The 23,214-nt window shown below is 38.3% G+C and overlaps 1 protein-coding gene across 2 annotated transcripts in view; it reads right to left on the bottom strand.

Moving 5' to 3' along the window:
* LOC141334136 (uncharacterized) overlaps positions 1–23,214 on the bottom strand; it is a 559,741-nt gene that overhangs the window by 307,252 nt on the left and 229,275 nt on the right. Inside the window, exons 1-2 of one of the 2 annotated variants that reach the window (XM_073839272.1) lie at positions 10,835–11,009; positions 9,957–10,666 (exon numbers count right to left, since the gene is read on the bottom strand). In XM_073839272.1, the coding sequence (XP_073695373.1) occupies positions 9,957–10,666; positions 10,835–10,866 (742 nt within the window). In that variant the 5' untranslated portion in view covers positions 10,867–11,009. Of the gene's footprint in view, positions 1–9,956; positions 10,667–10,834; positions 11,010–23,214 lie in introns of those variants that run through there. The other variant, XM_073839271.1, reaches the window with a different exon arrangement.

Genomic DNA, 23,214 nt, shown 5'->3' with positions numbered 1-23,214 from the left:
TTTACAGCCTGATTTTTCCAAAAATCCACATTCAAATCAAAATAGCCGGCTTCCTGTTGGTCTTAGCTAATGAGTTTGATTTAGAAAGTTGTCCAGATTGATGAGAACAATATATGTACAGAGTTTGGTGACTGTAGGAAAAACTAACCCCCCAACTTTTGTCAAAAGATGGCGCTATAGAGTGCCTGCTCCACGCCCATTTATGACCTTTTGCCAGTGTCTAACTATCATTAATATTGACGTGTGTGTTGAGTTTCATGAAATTCTAAGCATGTTATCTGCCTCGAAAAGACAGGAATCAAATTTTAAAGTTTGACACGTTGCCATGGCAACAGCATTTGATTTATCATCGACCCCTTTACATATTCTCATCGGCCGTGTTTTGACATTATTTTGATGAAGTTTGAAGAAAATCAAGTAAAATTAAGAGGCTGATTTCAAAGGATTTTGAAAATGACACGCTTCCTGCTGCCAGTTGGTGGCGCTATAACTTTGACTCATAATAGTCACATTTATGGAATCGGCACCATACAACGAACAAACTGGTGAAGTTTCATAAGAATCAAGCAATGTGTGCAACAGTAATTAGACACTTCCTGTTTCTCATTTCTCGCCATAACTTTGTCGCCTTGCCACGGCCAAACCGTTCGAGATATCAAAAATCTCCTCGCAATTTAGCGTCCCCAATGTCTTGAGATCATGCTGGCCGAGTTTGGTGACAATCCTATGGAAACCCTGGGAGGAGTACGTTAAATTCCAGAGCATGCGCTTTTTAAACAGCCCTAAATATCTCACTTCCTGTTGCGTTCAGCCCATGACATAGAGTACAAAAGTTGTTTGGCTCAGTGAGATCTATATGTGTACCGAGTTTCATATCAATACGTGCAAGTATGTGTGCGCAGTACATCAAGTTTTCAAACTGTGTTCTAGGGGGCGCTGTAGAGGCCCTGAACCACGCCCGGGTCCCAGCCTCTGTGGCGTCCTGATGGCCGCAGATTCCGACGTGTGTGCAAATTTTCAAGAGTTTTTGAGTATGTTAAGGCCCCCAAAAGTGCCCAGAAGGTTTAAAAAAAAAAAAAAAAAAAAAAAATAAGAACCCTTAGAAGAACAATAGGGCCTTCGCCCTTTTGGGCTCGGGCCCTAATAATCCTTAGAAAAACAATAGGGCCTTCGCCCTTTTGGGCTCGGGCCCTAATAATCCTTAGAAAAACAATAGGGCCTTCGCCCTTTTGGGCTCGGGCCCTAATAATGAACAAGCAAGCAAAGTTATTCTGGATTCATTACTAGAGTTGTACAGTCTTTGTCTTTAACTCACCTCACGATCATAAATCCTGAGGATGTCACGCAGCACCTCCGAGACCTTGCCAGTATGTGATGCTTTTTGCCTGTACAAGGCAAATAGTTGTGGCGTATGCCTGTCCAATTCGGTATAGAACTGGTTTCGAAGATTGGTGTTTGTGATGCGATGAAACTCTGCGCAAACCTACAAAATCATTAATACACAAAATGTATAAATGACATCAAAACAGCCTTAGAAAAACATACAATGCAATCATCTTGATAGAAGTTAAGCATTATTCTCCAAAAAAGTTTTTGCCATCTATGAAAGATTAAGTAGTGGCCAATTCACACATATTCAACAAATGCCAATAAACAGCAACAAACCCCAATAGTTCAAAAGTCTCATTGACAAACTAGTTTGTTAGTGTTTGCTGGAGCCAGACAAATAATTTAAAGATGAGGCAGAAAAGAGAAATGTAGATGTTTTTATTTTTTTTTACCTGCGACTCAATCCGAAGTGCTGGCCATTTCACCAGGAAGTCCTTCAACAATGGGTTTTCCTGTACGATCTCCTGGCGACGAAGGGAAAATGTCATTTGCATAAGATTATCTATCAACAACAGGTTTTTCTCACTCTTCTCAACTTCGTGTAGAATGTCTAGTCTAATTTCTTCCAAACTGGCCGGGTTTTGTCCCTTTGGAAAGTTTGGAAGGAAGTTCACTTCTGCTCGTCTTGCTCGTTTTATGTTGGAGTGGGGATGGTCTTTGTCAGGATTGTTCTTACTTCTTTTGCCTGTGTTGACCAACACCTCCAGACATCCAGATCTGGCTAGCTTGGTACGGTAATTGCCCATTTTGAATTTAAGGCTTATCTTCCATCCATACCATCCATTTTCACTTCCAGGCTCTTTAAGGCATGGATGAGCTTTAACAAGAGCCTCTGCTGCCATACCCACATCCCTGTCACTTGGGTAAGGTTTGAAACCATAGATTACTGATGCCATGCTCTCTAGGATGTTGTGCTTTTGGGCCCTGGATAATTTCAGTGTCTTTCCAGATCTGTCAAAGGCAATATTTCCCTCTTCAAGCACATGCTCGACTTCATAGGAAAAAGTAGGCACAGGAAAAATGTCAGGCCAGGTCTTCCGACGCTCGCTTACAGGGACATGGGGAAGGATTTCTGTATCAGAACTTGCAAGTGAGCTGGCATCAGATTCTGATCTAACAACTTTGAGTGTTGCCTTCTCTGGTAACTCTTGAATATCAATCAGACAGCTCAGTTGTCCATTAAAATCTGCATCTTCATACTGCAGGGTAAACTCAAAATCCAGTCTTGGCTTGACTTTCTCTCGCAGTATGGCGATTAGATCATCCACTGATTCTGGTCGTCCAGTCAAAGTTACTTTCACTGCAATATCTGTGGCAATGTAAACACGCAGCATGAATTTCTGGGGTGTTGCCATCATCTGGAAGACAAACAAAACAATTGATGAAAACAGGCATGGCATATTTATTAACATTTTTAAACACATACAGAAATCACAGTTATTCTCACACTATTATATTATGACTGATTAGTATAAAGACCTTAGAATGTAAGGATAAAGCGCTGCAGAATTTAGCTTTTTTAGGCTTTGCTGACCACAAAATAAATCAAATTCTATGAGTTTTTTTTCTGCAATTGGTTTAAAATTAACAGTCATACGTACACTGGTAGTGAAGAAGAATGAAGCGTTTGGCTGTCAACAGCACTTTTCCTTCAACCCTGTATGCATAGAGGGGTAAAATGTCATTCAGCTCGGATAGGCTGTGGACAGTCATATTCCCTGGGGAAAGCTCATATGACCTCAGGTGTTCAATGTACCATGACTTGTGTTCTTGGCAAAGAAATGTCACATCATTGTTAACAAGGAGAATCGATTCAATTTTGCTAAACTGGAGAAGTCCTCCTTCCTGTCCCACAGACACAAACATTCCAACATCAAAATTAGTTCCATCAATAATGATCCTTGATGTGCTGTATATCATGTTGCTGTTAGTTTTTTGTTCAATGTGAACTTTTGCAACTTCAGGAAGCGATGACACCAAAACAGAAGAGACATCTGTAATCTGCTGATGTGGTTTGAAGAATGATGGTGTATTGAGGAAGTATGCCACCATGTGCTGATGCCGAGTTGATAGTGTTTTCAGCACATTCTTGAAGTTTTGTGTATCATGAACTACACGCTTGAAAAAGCGGTGCTTCCCTTCAAACCTCATCGTCCACAAATGGACAAGAGGCCCAAAACAACGTATGAGATCTGGATAATGCTCCAGATAATGATGCTTGGGGAGCAGTCGGAACTCTGGAAAAACCTCTTGAAGGATTTGTCTGTGATCCTGTATCTTAGTTTGCAAATAATGAATAGAATCTTCATCAAATTTTGGAGATAGCACCACTTCCACAACTTCCTTCAAATCCATCAAAACATTCCAAAAACCATCTTCCTCAGGAACCATATTGCCAATCATCAATGGGAGTAGTCTCAATAATGTGAGATTTTCATGACCATTGCCACCAATGGTCTTCTTTCCTGCAAAGTTCTTGGGAATGGGATGTGGCTTGTCAGTCTTGTCTGCATGTTGGTATGGGAATGTCACAATTTTCTTGTTCAAATACTCCAGGGTGAAATATTTGAGCTTAATCATCTCCTGAATACACAGGGCCAACTCCACTGGAACAATGCCTTCAAAAAGATCATGAAGGACATCAGGCGGGAAACCAGTGATTGTGTGAAAACACTGCAAACTCTCTCTCAATACACAGTCTCTTTGGACACCAAACTGACTGTGACCATCCCCTTGTAAAACATCCTGCAGGTCATGATCATGGCTGGCTTTTGTCCTTGGGGTAAATTCACCATCTCCAACAGCAGAAGATTGCATCTCTTCTCGTGTAGCTTTGCAGAACCTACAAACATATCCAGCTCTGAAAGACTGCACAAAGCCTGCTAAAGAATGGGCTGCTAGATTATCAGCCACAACAACTGAAATAGTACCCCGAACTGACTGACCAAGGGACTCGATAAAAACCCCATCACGTTCAAGGCAGCAAAGGTCTTGCAACAAAGGAGAAAGGGCTCTTTGATAGCCACAGCTGTGAAGATCTGGTACCTTACATAGGGCTGCGAGCTGAATCACATGCAGTGCAGATCGATATTTAGATGGCAGATCAGCAAACATCCAATAGACTGCACAGAGTTTGTGGATCTTACGTGAAGTCCCAAGTGGATTAGCGATTTCTAGATCATCTATGTATAAAATCAATGGCAGTGACAGTTCTGATGATGACAACAAAGTATTCTCCTGGAAATACTTGCCATCTTTATGGCTCATATAATGACCTTCTTGTGATGCCTTGGTTTCCTTTATTCGGTCAAGGATGTCAGTATGTTTGAATATTTCCTGGATCATCTGAAGTACTGGGACATAAACGACTGTGCGCCCAGGCTCCAACACATACTGCACTGGCTTTACCACAGGAAATGTTTGATCAAAATGTGTTTTTCTTCGTTTATTTGAAGACAAGTCTTCACCTTTAGCTGTGGCACTGACAAAAATGTTTGTGTCATTAACAGCATTTACCAAATCATTCAAGACAGCTTCAGTAGGAGATAAATGATGCTGTTGTAGTATCTCTTTCATAGTATCTTTGATAAGAGGTTGCGATAAGGAAAATATCTCTGACAGATGATCAACTATTTCCTGACATGCCATGTCAGAAACATGAAGAACGGTTTGCATCTTCAGAAACAGGGAAGACAAATTACGGTGTAACTGGGCCCTTAACTCTCCGATGTTAACATTTTCAGCCTCAGGAACAGAAGTGGAAGTGTCCGCAATCCAACAAGGAACTGGATCATCTGCATTAAGGTCTGCAGTGCTTGTGACTGGGGAACTGTCATTTTCGATTGATACAATATGATCACAAAAGTCTAAACTTCCCGAATGCTTCCTACTTTTGTGAGCATTAAATGATGAATACACATTAGTGTGGTAGGTACAGTTCTTAAATGGGCATGTCACATTTTCATGGTTCTTTAAGTGGCTCCTTAGATGGCAGAACATGTTCGATTCTGAGAAGGGCTCTTTGAGGCCACACAAGGGACAGGTAAAAAATGAACATCCTGTTTTTGATCCATCACTATCAAGAGTACTCTGTTTGTCTTTGTGAATCCGTGACAAATGAATTTTCAGTGCATTAAATGACTGAAATGTGCAAATGCAAGAGTCATAGAGGCATGGCAAAGGGCTAACTCGTGAGTAATGACTGTGCTTTAAACGGTAGTGCCGAAATAACTGTGCCCGGGTGTCTGAGGAGACAGCACACAACTTGCACTTCCACTCCATTGATTTTTTTGAACCCTACAATTGGAGTGAATACTTTTTTTTAAACCAAGAAATTTTGCCTTAACATTACATTGTGTTATGTAACTTACCACTGGAATTTAATTAGATCTTCACAATAACAGGGACTCTACATCTATAAAGGGAAAAAAAAAAAAAAAAAAAAAAACAGCATTTTAGTTTTCATGATTATAATAGATTAGATCTGGCAAATGCTACAAAGTCGACCAATGAGGCCAAATCATGTTTCAGTCACTGTTTTGTACAATTTGTACATTGCTTTGTAAACTCTGAACACATGTTATTCTACTTCACTCAGCTTCTAACTTGATCTGTACAAAATTAGATAAATATTCAATGAAGCTTTATGTGTGAAGCTGCTAAAAATATCTGAAGTAAACGAAAAGGATACTTACCAAGCTCACGGACTCTGCATCCACTTTAGCCTTCAAAGCAAAAAATATGTAAATGTTAATACGAGCTTGCCGGTGTGTCTACCATACCTAATTTTCACAACTGTAATTATTAATTATTTATCCAATATATTGCTAACTTAGTGTCATTAGCCTTAACTTAATGGATAAAAGTTACAGCTAACGTTGGCTGCAAGTACATTAACAGCTGAAGGCAAGCATAAATAAGCATTTTCCAGAACAGATCGCTTTACAAAAACAGAATAAAAAATTATGACTTCCCAGACAGCAAGCAGCGTTGGCCCAGCATGAATTTCACTCAGGCCAGATATGGACTGGATCTGGGCCAAAACTATGTTGCAGACTGGGATCCGCTGACTAACTGATTACAATATTAACGTTACATATAAATTAAATATGGCATTGGGGTTAATGGTTAAAAATGTGCGCGAAGCAGAGCACTACAGAGACGCTTATCGAGCTTTCCACGTTAACTCTACCGGTAAGAAAAAGACAGCAAAGCCAAACATGAAACATGTTTAAAAGATATACTTGTAGTTATTATGATAAAATAAAAAGCAGATTAAAAAACATTTACTTACAAATCTCCCCACGTGCGTCCAGCCTCGCACGAGTGTCCGCCATCTTGATTATGTTTTCTGGTAGCGTCAGTCAGAACGATTGCGTACGTCCTGACGTAGATGACGTCATTGAACGTCACTCCGTATACTTAAAAATATCACTTAAGTAGCACTTAAAAATGATGAGCAACACAAAATTAAAATTAAGTAATTTGTTCAAAAAATGCTAAAGTTTTAAGTTCAATAAACTATGTAACCGATTCTAATTATGGTGTTCTCATTTTTTTATAAGTTAGTAGTACTGTTCGGGTTTACAGTGCACAAACATACAACGTTAACATAAGCAAAGACCGACAGAGAACTCAACTCAAAGACAAACCTTTAAAGACAAACTAATAATCAAACGCAGGTGACATAAATGACCAATAATTACAAGGACAGGTGCAGGGAATCACAATGATGGGCTAAACCAAATCACACAGATAAACGGGGGGAAGACAAATGGGAAAAGCCAAGGACAAAAACAGACAGAACTGTGACATTACAACCCCCTCCGAATAGGTGCATCCTCGCACCGTAGAAAGACAAAAAAAAAAAAGAAGAAGAGAGGGGCGGCAAACCAGAAACATAGAGTCCATGAGGGAGGGGGCTTTGGTGGAGGACGCAACCGAAGGAGGGGGACCAAAACAAAAGTCTTAAATCGGAAAAGGTTAAATGTTCTGGGAAAAGTAATTTGTTTAAAAAGTGGCAATGTTTTATTACTTATTTTAAGTCCCTTAACATCTTGCCGTCTTTTTAATAAATGCACCTCCTCCCTTATTAGTATTATTTTTATTTATAAATTTATTTATTTATTTTATCCTCTTTTTTAACGGTACAAATGTTATCAATCATAATGTATTTCTGGATATATGAGTGTGGTTGAGTGTTAGTATATTGAGAGGAATATTTGTATGTACGTATATCCGACTATTAGGGATGTAACGGTATCAAAACTTCACGGTACGGTAATACCTCGGTATGAATGGCACGGTACGGTATTTATTGAATCATTTACAGGAAAAACAAAACTAATGAAGAGACTCGAAAAAAGTGCCAGAAGTGTTTATTAAACAGTTTACATGAACACTGAACATATCAATGGCATACAAATTAGCCATCTATCTGTAAACTTTGAAACAGGAACTTCAATTTTTCAATTTTAATAACAAAAAATTATTAAACCATGTAACCACGTTACCTTTTTTTCACAGTACATTAGCCTACTTTGTGTAATAACGAAAACATTCATTTCAGTGGAAAAATAAGTCCAAAACTCTCTGTTTTAACATTTTGGGCAATAGGGCTCTACAATCTTTTGCTTTTTTTTTTTTTTTTTTTTTTTTTTTTTTTTTAGAAATTCTTGTGTTTTTATTTTTCTGATAATCACATGAAAGCATAAACATTTATTTTTAATCAAATGAAAAATATACCCTTTTAATTTTTGGAAAACAAACAGAGGTTTACTGTTAAAATCAATACATGTAAGAAAAATTATATTCAGTTTAAAATGTTTAAATAATAATTCTGTAGTTTTTTTTTTGTTCTACAATTAAGTGGTTAATCTTGTTGTAATATTTATTTTTTTTATCATATATATTGTTTTATGTAAATTATTTAAATAAGAATATATAAACACCTACATTATACTGTACAAAAGTAATACAAGACTAATATTGTTCTGTTACATGTTAAACCGTACTTTTATTTTGACAGGTTGCCGTGAAGTTTCTGTGTGTACAGTATGATATGATGCTAGTTTTCTCAAATGAAACGGTAAAAGTGACACTCACAGCAGCTTTGGAGACTGGGTTTATCTGTTCATGTGAGATGCAAAGGCCAAAAATTAGCGTGAGCGTCACGCGTGCTTCAGTATGAGTGCTTCATCCACCATTCATACACACAGAGGCAAACGGAACATGCAGGATTCATATTAAAACGATCTTTCTGCATTTCAGTTTTCACAGACACTAGTCCATATCGCGATTTGAATTAAGTGACAGACCAACTTTTGATTTATTAATCCAATAATCGACAAATTCCGTGGCATTTCGTGCTATAGTAAATTCTTTTTTTATGAATGGAGTCCGCGATCCAGTCCGTGTTTTCGCGGAGGAGACATTGTAAACGCGTGACAGTGTAGAGACAGAAATGACATGCCTTCGTGTAAATAAGATAAATAACATAAGGCAATTTAGTTTGTTTAATAAAAGAACAATGTAATATACCTGTTCTATAGGAAAGATAACCTTAAATGACTTAAATGACGCTATATCGAAAATAAAATGAACTTGACGTTCAAGGGGGCGGGCAACAGACCGCAAAGGATGATGGCCACACCTGGGCTGATGGGAATTGTAGTACCCGCTACCTCCCGTTCGCTCCATTCGCCTGAGCAAACTTTTCTAAGAAGACCTATGGTTTTATCGAGTCATGCGACCACGGTAGTATCGAAAAAATTTGCTATTGCGGTATCACGGTATTTACAATACCGTTACATCCCTACCGACTATTATTATTACTCTTGTTTCTTTTTTGTAAGAAAAATAGGACAATAATTTGTAACAGTTTTTTTTTCCTTCAACAACGATTGTTTTACAATAAAGTTTAAACCTAAAAGTGAGGCACTGATAAATGACGGTCATTGCGACATTGGAAAGTGATGGCGCTAGGGAGCCATGTGCTTTTTAAAAACATTTTAATAGGTTTAACATTAGATTAACAGCTCGGATTATACGCTACTTTGACATGAGACATAGAAGACCGGAAATGCTCAAAATGTAGTCAGGCGTGAATTCCGCGTTCAGAAAAAAGGTCTACAAGACAATCCTATAAAACAATTCCTAATACAGTCCTTTAGGAATGGTTTCAAAAAAGGACTATTAAAGCCTTCCACAAAACCGCCAATGTTGGTAGTAGAAATGAGCAAGTAACTGACGTGTGCAAATTAAATCCATGCACACTGATGTTAAAATGCTAACAGTGTCCTTTTTTATGCTTCAACCAAAAAACAGTGCACTTCCTGTGAGATCTCTCTTCAATTCATGACATTCAAATGTGAAGTTCTTACACTGTAGACAGAGTCCATTTGTCCATAGTCCATATTTCCAGTTGACCCGGTAAAGTGTACCATGGACAAAACACATTGCTTTAAAATGTGAATTAGAATTTCATTGTAGAAGCCCTGTATAGGATTCCATTTGGAACCCTTAATAAGGCTTCTCTTGATTATGAATCTTCATGTGCCTGCCAAGGCTTCCTTTTTGACTGAAACTATGTCCACACTGGTTGCAGGTGTAAGGCTTCTCTCCAGTGTGAACTCTCATGTGTCTGTTAAGGCTTTCTTTACGAGTGAAACTTTTTCCACACTGTTGGCAGGTAAAAAGGCTCTCCAAAGTGTGAATACGCATGTGGTATTTAAGTTTTGATTTTCTACAGAAACTCTTTCCACACTGTTTGCATGTGTAAGGCTTCTCTCCAGTGTGGATATTCATGTGTGTGTCAAGTTGTCCTCGTTGAATGAAACTCTTTCCACACTGTTTGCATGTGTATGGCTTCTCTCCAGTGTGGATATTCATGTGTGTGTCAAGTTGTCCTCGTTGAATGAAACTCTTTCCACACTGGCTGCATATGTAAGGCTTTTCTCCAATATGAATTCTCATGTGCCTGTCAAGGCTTTCTTTTTGACTGAAACTCTTTCCACACTGTCTGCATGTGTATGGCTTCTCTCCAGTGTGGACCTTCATGTGCTTGTCAAGTTGTCCTCGTTGCCTGAAACTCTTTCCACACTGTTTGCATGTGTAAGGCTTCTCTCCAGTGTGAACTCTCATGTGCCTGTCAAGGCTTCCTTTTTGACTGAAACTCTTTCCACACTGTTGGCAGGTGTGAGGCTTCTCTCCAGTGTGAACTCTCATGTGTCTGTTAAGGTATCTTTTATGAGTGAAACTCTTTCCACACTGTTGGCAGGTAAAAAGGTTCCCTGTAATGTTAATATTCTGGTGAACTTCAAGGTTTCCACTTTCACTGAAACCCTTTCCAGACTGAGGGGATCTGCAAGGCTTTTCTCTACTGTGGATCTTTATGTGCTTGTCAAGTTGTCCTTGTTGCCTGAAAATCTTTCCACACTGTTTGCATGTGTAAGGCTTCTCTCCAGTGTGAACTCTCATGTGCCTTTTAAGGTGTCCTCTTTTTTTGAAACTATTTTCACACTGACAGCAAGTGAAAATACTCAAAGTTCCAGTCTTCTGAGCTCTTTTTTGTTTAGAAACCTTTTCTGATTTTAAAGAATAAAAAGATTTTTCTCCAGATATGAAATTATGAAGATTCTCAAACTGATCTTTCTCTTCAGTTTCATTCAGTACTTCCCTCTCCTCTTTCAGCGATGTTAGGTCTAAGGGGAAAAAACAGAGATAAAAGTTAACCCCAGTTTAATGGCACAGAGCAATTAACATCAAAACATGTAGATATGTAATGCATAGATCTTAGATCCTATACCAGGGAGTCCAAACCTGATCCTGGTCTGCCAGTACCCTACAGAGATTAAGTTGTCTGTTATATAATTAACTAAATCTAGGAAATCTATATAGACTGATCTCAATTATTATATACCATTTATGTCTCCTAGGGGAAAAATTCAACAAATTTAGAGAGAGACTAGGAAAAAAAAAGAAAGAGGACAAACTCCCCACTCAACCGACAGATGGAAAATTCAATCACACAATAATTCCTTCTTTTATTAAGGGGGCAATTATGTTAGTCAATCATAAAAGTTAGCTGTTACACTTGACATTTTCAATGAAAAACACCAAAACAGACTGTCAGTCAGTAAATCACTGACAAGCTACACCAAATCACGCTCAAAATCGCATTCGATTAAGAGAGTGATTTGGCGTAGATTTACTACTAATCAAAGTACCGGCTTCATTGACTAAACGCGCCTCACAACATTGTGCGATTAATCGTGCAGCCCTAACTGTCAGAGGATGAGAAATGGTGGAAAATTCTCATTAATCTCTCAAAAATCTTTAGCAATATTATTATTACACCTCTGGGAACACAATATAAAAAAATACTAAAATTAAACTATCTTTAAAAGAAAACAGACAATATTTATGCACAAATTGAAAGTGAAAAAGTGAAAGTGAAGTGACTGCGAAGTATGGTGAATTGTGCTCTGTATTTAATTCACATCCACACAAAGTCAGAGCTTTCCCTATCCAATCTTTTTTTTTCTCCCTTGTCTCAAGAAATATCTGCATCCGCATGAAACCAACACAAAACTATGTAGTATATATGCGAGAGAAGTATGTAACAGTAATTCTGTCACAGAGATACACTAAAAACGGAAAAGAAAATTTTGGCAATGCCCATAAACCTTGCGTGCAGTATACAAAAAAAAAAAAAAAAAACATGAAACAATGCATTTATTAATCTGTTAATATTAGTTAATAAAAAGACAATTATTCAGTGTTTGTTCATGTTTTACAGATTTACTGTACACACGAAAACGCAAGGGTGTCGCTTTCACATTTATCCACTCTGGGACCTGCATGGTTCAAATAAATATCTGTTTCACTCTCCCAAAACACCAGGGGCCTCATGTATCAACGCTGCGTACGCACAAAAACTTTGCGTACGCCAGATTTCACGCTCACGTTTGGATTTACTAACGATGAAATTAACGTAAGAATGTGCGTTGATCCACGCCAACTCCATGTCTGGCGTACGTGTATTTTTTGTGCGTGTGTTTGTTTTATTTCCCTTATTATTTTTAATTGCACACTACAAAGTATCGCACCAACACATGTGAAAAACATTGCTATTAATTTATAATTGATAAAATGGGTTAATTGAGACAATATATTTCTACCAATTATGTGATTTAGAACATATAAAAGCATTTGCAAATGTATACAACCCTTGGTCTATGGCAATGTTGTCCTTATACATCAATGGCCGAATCCGAAGGGAACGTTTAGGGATCACAGTGATTTTCTGACCCACGATGATGACTGGCTTATAAGCCGTTTCAGATTTCCAAGAGCTATCCTCTTGGAGCTCTTTCCTGAGCGAGGAGCCAAGCATTACCCGTTCCCTTACAGGTGATGATAACGCTTGGTTTCCTGGCAAATTGTTCTTTCCAAAGGGAACTGGCAGATCTCTCGGGGTTAAGCCAGTCGTCTTTGAGCCGTGCAATGCCAGCTGTATGGGACGGGATCATCCGCATGTCTAGCAGGTATATAAGATTTCCATACCATGCAGTTGACCAGCCAAACAAAGCGCAATTTGCAGCGATCACCGGTTTTCCTAATGTAAGCGCAAGCGATCGACTGCACGGACATTGCTATAAAGGCGCCATCTGAAGAACAATTTGGATACGTGAATCGGAAACAGCTAAGTTTTACTTTATTTTATTTTATTGAGCGTAATTATTTAACTGTATATCAAGAGACCGCGGTTATCCATTAAAGACGTGGCTGTTAACCCCCCTCAACCACCCACAAACTGACCAAGAGCGCAGATACAATGATGCCCATTCTCGCACCTGTAGAGCGGGCGATTGGGCAGCTGAAATGCCGGTGGCACCAGAGCCATGCACAGACCTTTTGAGGGGCATGTGCTGAAACTGAAAAAAGGGCACTCTGACTCTGACTGATGCGCTGAAACGTAGGCTAAGTCGCCGCTATTCTCCACCTGCACCTTTACATCGGACCATTTCTTTTTTAATTCGTTCATAGTGCGATGTTCAAACCCCACTGCGTTAACCGCGTCAGCTAAACTCTCCCACTCTATTTTATTATTTTTTTTTTTTTACAAACTTGCAAATAACAGTTTTTCTCCGGTCTACCGGTGAGGAGCACCTTCAAATCACATTCTGTTAAGTTTCTCTTGCTTGCTTTTTCGTTTGGTTTTGCCAAAGTGGAGTCATTACAATATTAATATGGGGGAGGAGGCAGGGAGGGGTTTTGCGCTCGTGCATGTGCGCTCAATTTCACGTTAATTCAGATGTACAAAGAGATATGCGTGGAATTCCACGTACGCAGTGTTTCATACATCTGATTTTTTTACTGCGTATGCACATTTACAGCTTTGTCCGTACGCTATGTTTTAGTATGAATTCATCGCAAGTCTTTGTACATGAGGCGCCAGATCCGTCTGGACTAAACATCTATTCAATACACAATTTATGCGTATACAACCTAAACACATCTCTGTGTGGTCAAGGCCTTAGTTGTATGTAAGATTTATTTATTTATTTATTTATTTTTTGTTAAAGTAATTTATTCACAAGCAATATTCTCATCAGTTTTATCAGCTCTATCAGCCAAGGCTCCAAAAAGTATCAAACATTTTTTTTAACAATTTGCATAGCAAACGTCACACGTTATGCAAATGTTTTAATAAAATAAATGTAAGAAATAAACATTTTCGGAAAAAAAAAAAAAAAACTAAATATAACAGTAGTTTAAACCAATAAGTGTAAAGTTGTCCCCAGAAAGTAATTTCCCATTCTATCTTTTAGGCTTGGTCTACAGTAAAACGTTTCCATTTGAAGGCCTCTGTTTTGGTCTTCCATCCACACTGAGATGGCATTTATGTTAAGGAAAACTGAGCTTTTTGAAAACAGTCCCCGAAGTGGATAATTAATAAAACAAATGTCCTTTTAGCGTTGTTGTCACACCCTTGGACTTTACATTTTGGTTTTTCCCAATGCCCATATTTGGTTCTTCCTGCTTATCAGCCTCATTCCCATCACCTGTCGTTGTAATTAGCACTCCTTTATAAGTTTGATTTCTGAGTTTCTCTGTCCGGCTTCAATGTTACCTACTGTGTGTGTATGTTCCAGTCATCCTGTCTGTTTGTTAAATTGCCTGAGGATTTTATTAACGACTTTGCATTTACTCCTACATTGTGTTGCACATTCATACACGTATCGTGACAGATAGCCAGACCAAAACAGTTATCTCCATGTTTTCCCTCGTTTTTGTTTCTCATTTTTTCCTCAGTCTTTTATTCAGCTATGTTTCCCTACATGGATCCCCTCCTTTTGTCCAGAATTACTCCTCCTTATGCTGAAGCAGGGGGAGAGATTGCTCGAGGGATACACAAGACTGTTCTAGATGCTGGCTAACACCATCAGCTACCAGGAGGATGTACTCTGTCCATTCTTTGACTCAATCTTACAAATGGCGTACAGAGTGCCATTGTCTGAGAACGACCCATGAGGCTGTTTCCTGGAGAAACTCGCCAGTGCCACTCCGGACCCAGAGCCCAGCCAGCCACCACTCCAACATGCGGGGCACAAGCCCCAGCCCACCGACCACGGAGAGCCAGACTCCATTGCAACAGAGCCATTGCCTAAAGGAGTGACAGCACGAACGATCGCCATGGAGGTAGATCCAAGCCTGTTTGACCAGGTGCAATAGCCGGCCACTGTGTCCGCAACGGCAGAGAGTTTAGTGGGTAGTGAGTGTGCTTAGGACAGCACCGCCACTGAGCGTGAGGTAAAACTGGACCTGGGACAGCTAGAGATGCAACAAGATTTGATTGATTTCAGAATATGGACATTGAACTTCCTGTGTTCCTTGAACTGTGGGTCTGCATGGATTTCTCACCCATCCTCCCTCAATTGCCCCCGTCCAGCAGCCCTGCTACCGCTGTTTCCTGTCAGCCCATTAGCTCACCATCTGTGCGTTGGGTTCGACACGAGTCTGCCAGTCTACACTGGCGTCATGGAGGATCCCTCTGCAGCTCCTCCCCGGCTCTTAACTCCTTCATCTTCACCGTCACCCATTGGTCCATCAGCTCCATTGGGCTCCATCGTCCCTACGGCTCCGCCTTGGTCAGTCATCGTCACAACTTCACCTCAGGACTCCCATTACCACCTCTCTGCTCCACCGAAGACTCCTCCATAGTCTTTGTTTAGTTTTTTTTTTGGTCTGCGCAAGGTCACGCCTACCGGAGGGGGGTGTAAGGTCACGCCCTTGAACTTTGTTTTGTTTTTTTCCCAATGCCCATATTTGGTTCTTCCAGGGGTCCGTTCTTCGTACCTCGCTTACTAAGTTAGCTGGATTTGATTGTTGACGATTTTGCGTGATCTTGGATTGCTCGGTTCTTCGAAGCTCATCCGGGAACTGCTGTCATAGCAACAGGTGCGCAATCTTAAACCTACTCCGGAGCAGGTTTATTTCATGTAAACAGGATTCAGGCTGCGCTCCTGGCGGGTTATGATTGGTTGAAATGGCGAGGTCACATCTGATTGGTTAAAGAGAACGACTGACGCGGACTGACTCACGTGGGAAAAGAAAAGTATTATAAGTAAAGTAAATTAATAATTTTATTCACCAAGGATGTATTAAGTTAATAATTAAAAATTTATTAAAAGTTAATAATAAATAATTTACATTACAAGTCTTACTGACCCCAAACTTTTGAACGGTAGTGTATAAAAAAATATATAAATAAAATAACATATCAAGGAAAAAACATGTAACATGGGCAGCATTAACGTATTTAATTTGTTCACTACTTTTTGCCAGCCCTCTCTCCTTGCTTTTCCAGCCTTTGCAGTTTTCCCTTGCGTTTTAATTAAACTCTGAAACTCCTGAAATCCCTCAATCAAGAGTTCTTGCTCTGCTGCCGCAAAATATTGAGCGCGCTCCTTCGTCATGTTCACCGACCAATCAAAGAGTTGCCGATCAATGTTTCTACTATCGATACGTAGCCCCTTTTAAGCCACCCAGTGATCTCAAATAACGCGATGATTTGATCTTGGATGTGTCATTTGATCTTGGATGTAGTAAGCGAGGTACGAAGAACGGACCCCAGCTCATTAGAGCTATCCTATCACTTGTTTTTTTTTTTCATTAGCACCCCTTTATAAGTTTGTTCGATTTCTTAGTTTCTCTGTCCGGCTTCATCGTTATCTACTATCTGCGTGTATGTTCCAGTCATCCTATATATCTGTCACTCTGCCTGAGGATTTCATTAAATACTTTCCATTACTCCAATGCAGCTTCAGGGAGTGGAGGACTAAACTAAAAGATGAGAAGGGAACTCTGACGCTCACCTTGGAAATGTTGAACTCATAGGCGACTCTTGAGAGAGGGGAGAGCACTGCTGTGCTCAACTACATAACACACCTAACAGGGAGGCAAAGATGGACTAAGAACATGATGAGAAAAAAATAAATAAATTATAGCTCCAGAGAGCAGCATGCTCATAATTGACCCTATAATAAGCACGAAGGCAGTCATCGGGGAGGCCATTTAGGAAAGGCCTAATACACTTGGTATGGTTGCCTCACGAAGCTCCATGGAGACCCAGACGCTTTCCCATGGCGTGCGCATAGAGACCCTCGAGAGTGAGGGAGCACTGCTAAGCTCAATGACAGAAGCAGCCTAACAGGGGAGCAAAAAAGAAGAGGCTTAAGAACCTGATATGACTGTGCACAGATCTCTTAGAGCAGAGTCCTTGGCTCTCAGATCAAGAGAACTCAAATGCTCCATCCGAGACTGATAGCTTTATCAGGCATTACATGCAGAAAATTTCTGAACCTTCAGAATTTTCTTTCCTTCAGAGATACAGTGAGATAAAAACATTGATTTTGAAATATACAGTGCTCATGTTTATTTAAAGTGCCCCTATTATGCCTTTTCAAATATGATATTTCATGTAGTGGGTCATGTAGCTGTATGTGAACATAAACTATCTGCAAAGTTGTGACGCCGACAGTGCACTATAAATAAAGTTTTTGTCTAACAAAAAAAAGAGTCGGCTCACATTCGCCTAAACGAGTCGTCAACAATTCGAATCTTTTTTCTGTAACGGCCACACGTCACGAGCTACACATTTGTGTAATGTCCGCCCACATTCAATTTCGCGAACAACTTGCCCGCCCACAAACAGTAGGCCTACCATTTTCAAGTGGATTATATCATGTCAAGAAGACGCCCTGCGCTGTGACAGCCTGTGAGAGTGAATTTGTTTTATATGCCCTTCCGAAAGATGAAACTATCAAGAATGAGTGGTTAACATTAATTTTTTCAACACCTCAGCAGTCCAATGCCAATCTTGTGTTGTGTTCGCGTCATATTACTGATGACTGCTTTTCCAATCTTGGGGAGTAACGTTACAACGCGAGATTCACCAAACGCTTGGTTTTAAAAAATGGATCAGTGCCCAGTTTATTTGGACCGGCTTGCTCCTCTGAACTTCTACCTGTAAGTATGATTAATAATTGTATTTTCTAGCGATCGTTCAAAATACGTCTTTGTGTACGTTATGGTGTGTAACAACCCCGCACATGTCTTGGTAACCGGCTAACTTGCGTTTCTGTAGTTCTGTTGTTCAGCTGTGAGTGCAATGTAGTCTAAAAAGTCTTGTGATTGATGCAGCTTGACTGTCTGTCTGCCTTATTAGTTTAAGTAATGATAATGATAAACGATGGCTTAACGCAGTGTTATGGGTTGTACGTTACAGTGTTGAAGTTCACAACGTAGAGATGTGTCCGGTTCGCTTACAAAAGCAAATTGTAACATGACACCCACTGAGAAACGTCCTGCTCCGGTCGTGCTTGCAAAACAGTTTCTTGTCGATGTGACACTTCAACAGTTTCATCGTCAGACTCCGGCTCGAATTGATAGGGTAAAATCGAGGCTATCTTTTCTATGCATTAACAGGTCTCCACAGCTGTCATTCAGTTATGCCAATAGGCGTTTCGTTTTTGCGCTGTAGCGGTAGACCAATCCAGAAGGACTGCACCATCTGACCAATCACAGCAGTGAGGGCTCACGGAAAGGAGGGGTTTAGAGAGACTGATTCTTCGAACTGCTTCAAACGAGTCGTTTACGAATCATTTAGAAACGGGGTAAAAATAAATCTAATTTTTGAGAAAACTAAAGTGTTTTTTTGAACTTGCATACATGTAAACCTGTTTTAAGAGACTATTACAACAATATTAACTACCTTTAAAATGGCATAATAGGGGCACTTTAACAAAGTCAAAGCCTTTTAGAAAATAATTTTTTTTTGGTCAGTTTTGATAATGTGGTCATGATATTTGAGTCACCACAAATAAATCAATGCATGCGAAACACACAACAACCTGAGCCCAATTTATGCCTACTCATCAACTTAACCTTTCATTGGGGTAGAATTAAAATAATGCCAAAGCTCAGCCTTTTGTTTTTCGTACCCCCTCCATCACCTCACGTACCCCAGTTTGAGAACCACTGGTTAATACCGTTCTCATGTTAAAATACAGTACCTTGGTGTAAGTTTGACCTATGCCACCTGAACATTGGTCATCTGTTTATTTACTTGATTATATTGATATCTGTTACGGTCATCAGTTGAAGTGCCTCGGAGCTCCAGTAGAGGGCACTCCAGTACAGATCTTTGTTCACTCAACCTACCATGTTTCACCCTTGTCTGTGTGCACTTGGATCCTCACTTCAGTCGTCCAGACTCATTCCATTACAATATTATTTGAATTATTTTCTTCATTTCCTCTCTTTAACCAGTAATTTATTTTATGTATTTTCTCCTTCTTTTCCTTTTTCCTCATTTCCTCCTTATTCCCTTTTTAACTTTATATATACACAAGATAAGCTGTACAACTTATACATTACAATCTTACACCTCACATAATTACATCAGAATTTAACTTAAATGTTAATGCTTTTTTTGGCTATTTACAACACTGTTTTCTCCTATTCTTCTGTATGTCCTACATTGTCTTGGTCTACAGAAAAAAAAAAAAAAAAAAAAAAAAAAAAAAAAAAATAATAATAATAATAATATTATATATAATATATATATATATATATATATATATATATATATATATATATATAGGTAAATGAAATAATCTTACTGGCAGAATTGCATGAAAAAGTATCATCTGTTCCATTTGTATAGTCTCAGTGAACTTTTATGAGGTTTAGGCTAATTTCATATTAATGCTACAACTTAAATGCCTGATGTCATCATAACAAATGGCCATAATAACAAATAACAAATGTGAAAGCAGGATCTTCTCAGCTGCACTTGAAGACAGCGTTAGTATGTGATCTCAACTTCTGTCAAATGTCAAAACATTTCTACACTCGCGTGACATTATTCATAAATATTCTGTATATTCATTTCTGTAATGAGTACAGCTTTGAGAATAAAAACCAACCTTTTTGTTCCTCAGTATCTTCATGTTTGACTCCGAATGTTTCTTCAATCTCCTCTTTAATAAACCCCATCTTTGTTTGTTCCTCAGTATCTTCATGTTTCAATGTTTCTTCAATCTTCATGTCTTCACTCTCCTCTTTAATAAACTCCATCTTTATAATAGTGTGTCACGTGGATCTCTGTTGATTCTCCAGGAGTTTTTCTGTATGTTTGAACACTTTGTCCTGTTTAAGATGAGAATAATTAAGGCGAGACACGGCAGGCAAAAACATCGTTTTTTTTTTATTGGTCAATTTTGAGATTTTTGGATATTTGTCTTCAATAACATGTCTTCTTTTAGACTTGTGGTGAAAAAAAGTCCGAAATACACATTTAGGTCTTTATTTTACTGCACTTTGTCTGTTTGCGTCTGTAGATTTCTCATAAATTCAACAAAAGTTGGCGTTCTAAATCAACATGCTGCTCCACGATCTCTGTCTGTACCCAGTCATCACGTACACTGCTGGAAAGCTCTCTCTCTTCTGTACAATGCTGTCGGATCCAAATATGGTTATTTCCTTTTTATCAGCAACCAATCGTGAAAGTAAAAGAGGGGATTTAACTCTAAATGCGCAATCTTATTGGCTGAAGATAATTTCTGACAACGTGATTCGTTCAGAATCGTCACATGGTATGCTTTGACGCTTCCTTGTTTGGTTTAGCTTTCCGCGGTATCTTTTGAGTGAATGAATGAAAATAACTTCGCGTCAATCATCGAAAAGAGTACAGCAGTTGTCACTTGCAAGGGGGAAAATGAAAATTAGTAATGGATTACATGGTGAAATTCCCTCGGGAAGCGCATCTGAACGTAAGCTGTCGATGGGAACCCAGGGTGGTTTAGATATAAGCCAATCTATAAATAAAGTGCACTCTACACAACAGTGGCTGCTTGTTCATGTATTTGTCGTTCTCTGTGGTTAGTTGAAGGTCTTATTTGGCAATGTTGTTTTATTCAGTTTACATTGTTATAAATAATTACTTGGCCAGTTGTTTTGCTTGTTAGCAATGTTTTCATATAAAAATGTGTGGAATTTTTACAATATAAATCTTTAAAGCCCATTTTCTCAAAATGACTTTTCTCTCATACTCCAAGTCCGAAATCTCCACTTCAGTAGCACCTATATACACCAAACTTTCCAGTCTTGTACCTAGTAATATTATGAAGACTATTACAGAGGGATTTGTAAATATATTATTCCTAGCCTGATTTATATAACATTTTATTCCAAAAAACATGGCGAAAATACATTTTTTAAGGCTATTGACAGTATATTCTGATTTACAGGATAACAAAAGTGGATATCCATAAATCCCTCTGTAATTTTTTTCCCATCTAATATGTGAACACAATGAAAAAAGAATTTTGAACCTGGCTTTATCCAATTCTGAGATTTCGTTTTTTAAAATATAGGCAAATTAGCGCATATTTACTTAGATAATGCCTAATTTGCATATTTAAACATAAAATTACAAAAACATTGTAATACATTTTTTTCTCATCTTAATGTAGGTAATCAACTGAGAAAGTTTCATGGTGATATCTGCTAGTTAAAAATTTTACCCTATTCACCTGTAGTGTCTCGCCTTAATAGAAAGAAAAATCAATGCAAACTAAATCTCTGTGTGCATACTTCTATATATAATGTATAAAATATACAAATTACCAAAAGGTTCATATTTAGGCAGGCTATTTTTATTTATTTATAATTGGTATTCGATTATTCATCATATCTAATATATTACACTTTCATAAGAACATTCTCGGTTGTCAATCACTCGTTTGTGTTTGTTGTTGTCGTTTGTAGTCCGCGTGTCGCTGAATCGAATCACTGAATCATTTCACAAATGATTTGATTCAAATGAATCGGATTCTCAGTTTGTATCGTCACTTCTTATCATCACACGATTGATTCATGATATAGAGAGAGAACTGAGACGCACTTCACTGTTACTAAAGGCTAACGTTTTAAGTAACACTAAATAAAGCATTACAACGTTATATTTAATAAAGATGTGTTTATTTTACACAGCTTGCAAATGCTTTAATTAATGTAGCAGTTTGCATTGATCTAAAAACTTTAAAATCACAAACCTTTCTTCATGTGAATCACAACAGACGAGGAGCGCAGCGCATCTTTATGACTTCACGTCACCAAACCAAAATAAAAGTCCCATTAGTCCACTGCTCTCTAGAATCACAAATATCATAGAAATGTTGTTTATAGCATATAATCCCATACGATAAAAAATATTTTGAAATATATTTTGAAATATTCAAAAATTGGCCAAAAAATATATTTGAAAAATATGTTTCAAAATATATTTACATAAATATATTTTCTACAAATACATTTTTTTGTATATTTTTGAAAATATATTTTTGAAAATATATTTTAAAATAATTAAAAAATATATTTTGCCCTCCATATATTTCAACCCAACAAACTACATTTACAAGTAACATTTTTTTAAGAAAATCTTTATTTGATGTCATGCACATAAAACACATCAATCAAGCAAGGAACATACTTTAAATCAACCCGTTCTCATCAATTTGCGTATAAATAACACGACTTTACACTTTCCAATTGCGTGTAATACATACGCCAAAGTCCAATTTCGCGTGCATATGATACGCCAATCCTTCCCATTAACTTCTGTGGAGAGCAGATTCGTACAAATAGCACGCGGCATCTTCTACGGCAGTGACGTCACCTGCGAGGCTCGGTTTGCCCCGTTCACTAGATGCATATACACCTTCAAACAGGTAAGAAAGGCAACAAATTATCTTTTCTTTTGTAATGAGATCATTATTTTAATTGTTTCGCTGCTTCTGCGTCTCTGTAAGTGGGGTCATGTGTTAAAATGGAAGCGTGTGCTTTTAAATTAGAACAGTCGGCTGCTGCGTTAGCACAGCTGCTAATATTAGCCTAAGCTAACTTCTAATTGTTGCTGTTTTGAAATAGATAAATAAATAAAACCGTTTTAATTATATTCACGTGGCTAATGACAGCTTTACAGATCAACCAAACCAGTGTCACGTGATAAGCGCGATCATGTAAAAGTCCGCACATTTACCATAGTTTTACCATAGTAACTGTTGCTTGACCATATTTTGTGTAGCCAATTATGCACAAGTCACATCGTTTACCATGGTTTTACCTCATTAACCATAGTTTTACTGTGGTATTTGTTGTTAAAGCCCAACATTTACCATGGTTTTACCACTGTAAGCATAGTTTTACTGTGGTATTTGTTCTTAAAGCACAACAACCACAACATTTACCATGTTT

This window comes from Garra rufa, chromosome 4, assembly GCF_049309525.1.
Source record: "Garra rufa chromosome 4, GarRuf1.0, whole genome shotgun sequence".
Taxonomy (NCBI): Eukaryota; Metazoa; Chordata; class Actinopteri; order Cypriniformes; family Cyprinidae; genus Garra; species Garra rufa.
Note: the sequence above shows the minus strand (reverse complement) of the source record. Positions and strands in the feature narration are given on the sequence as shown.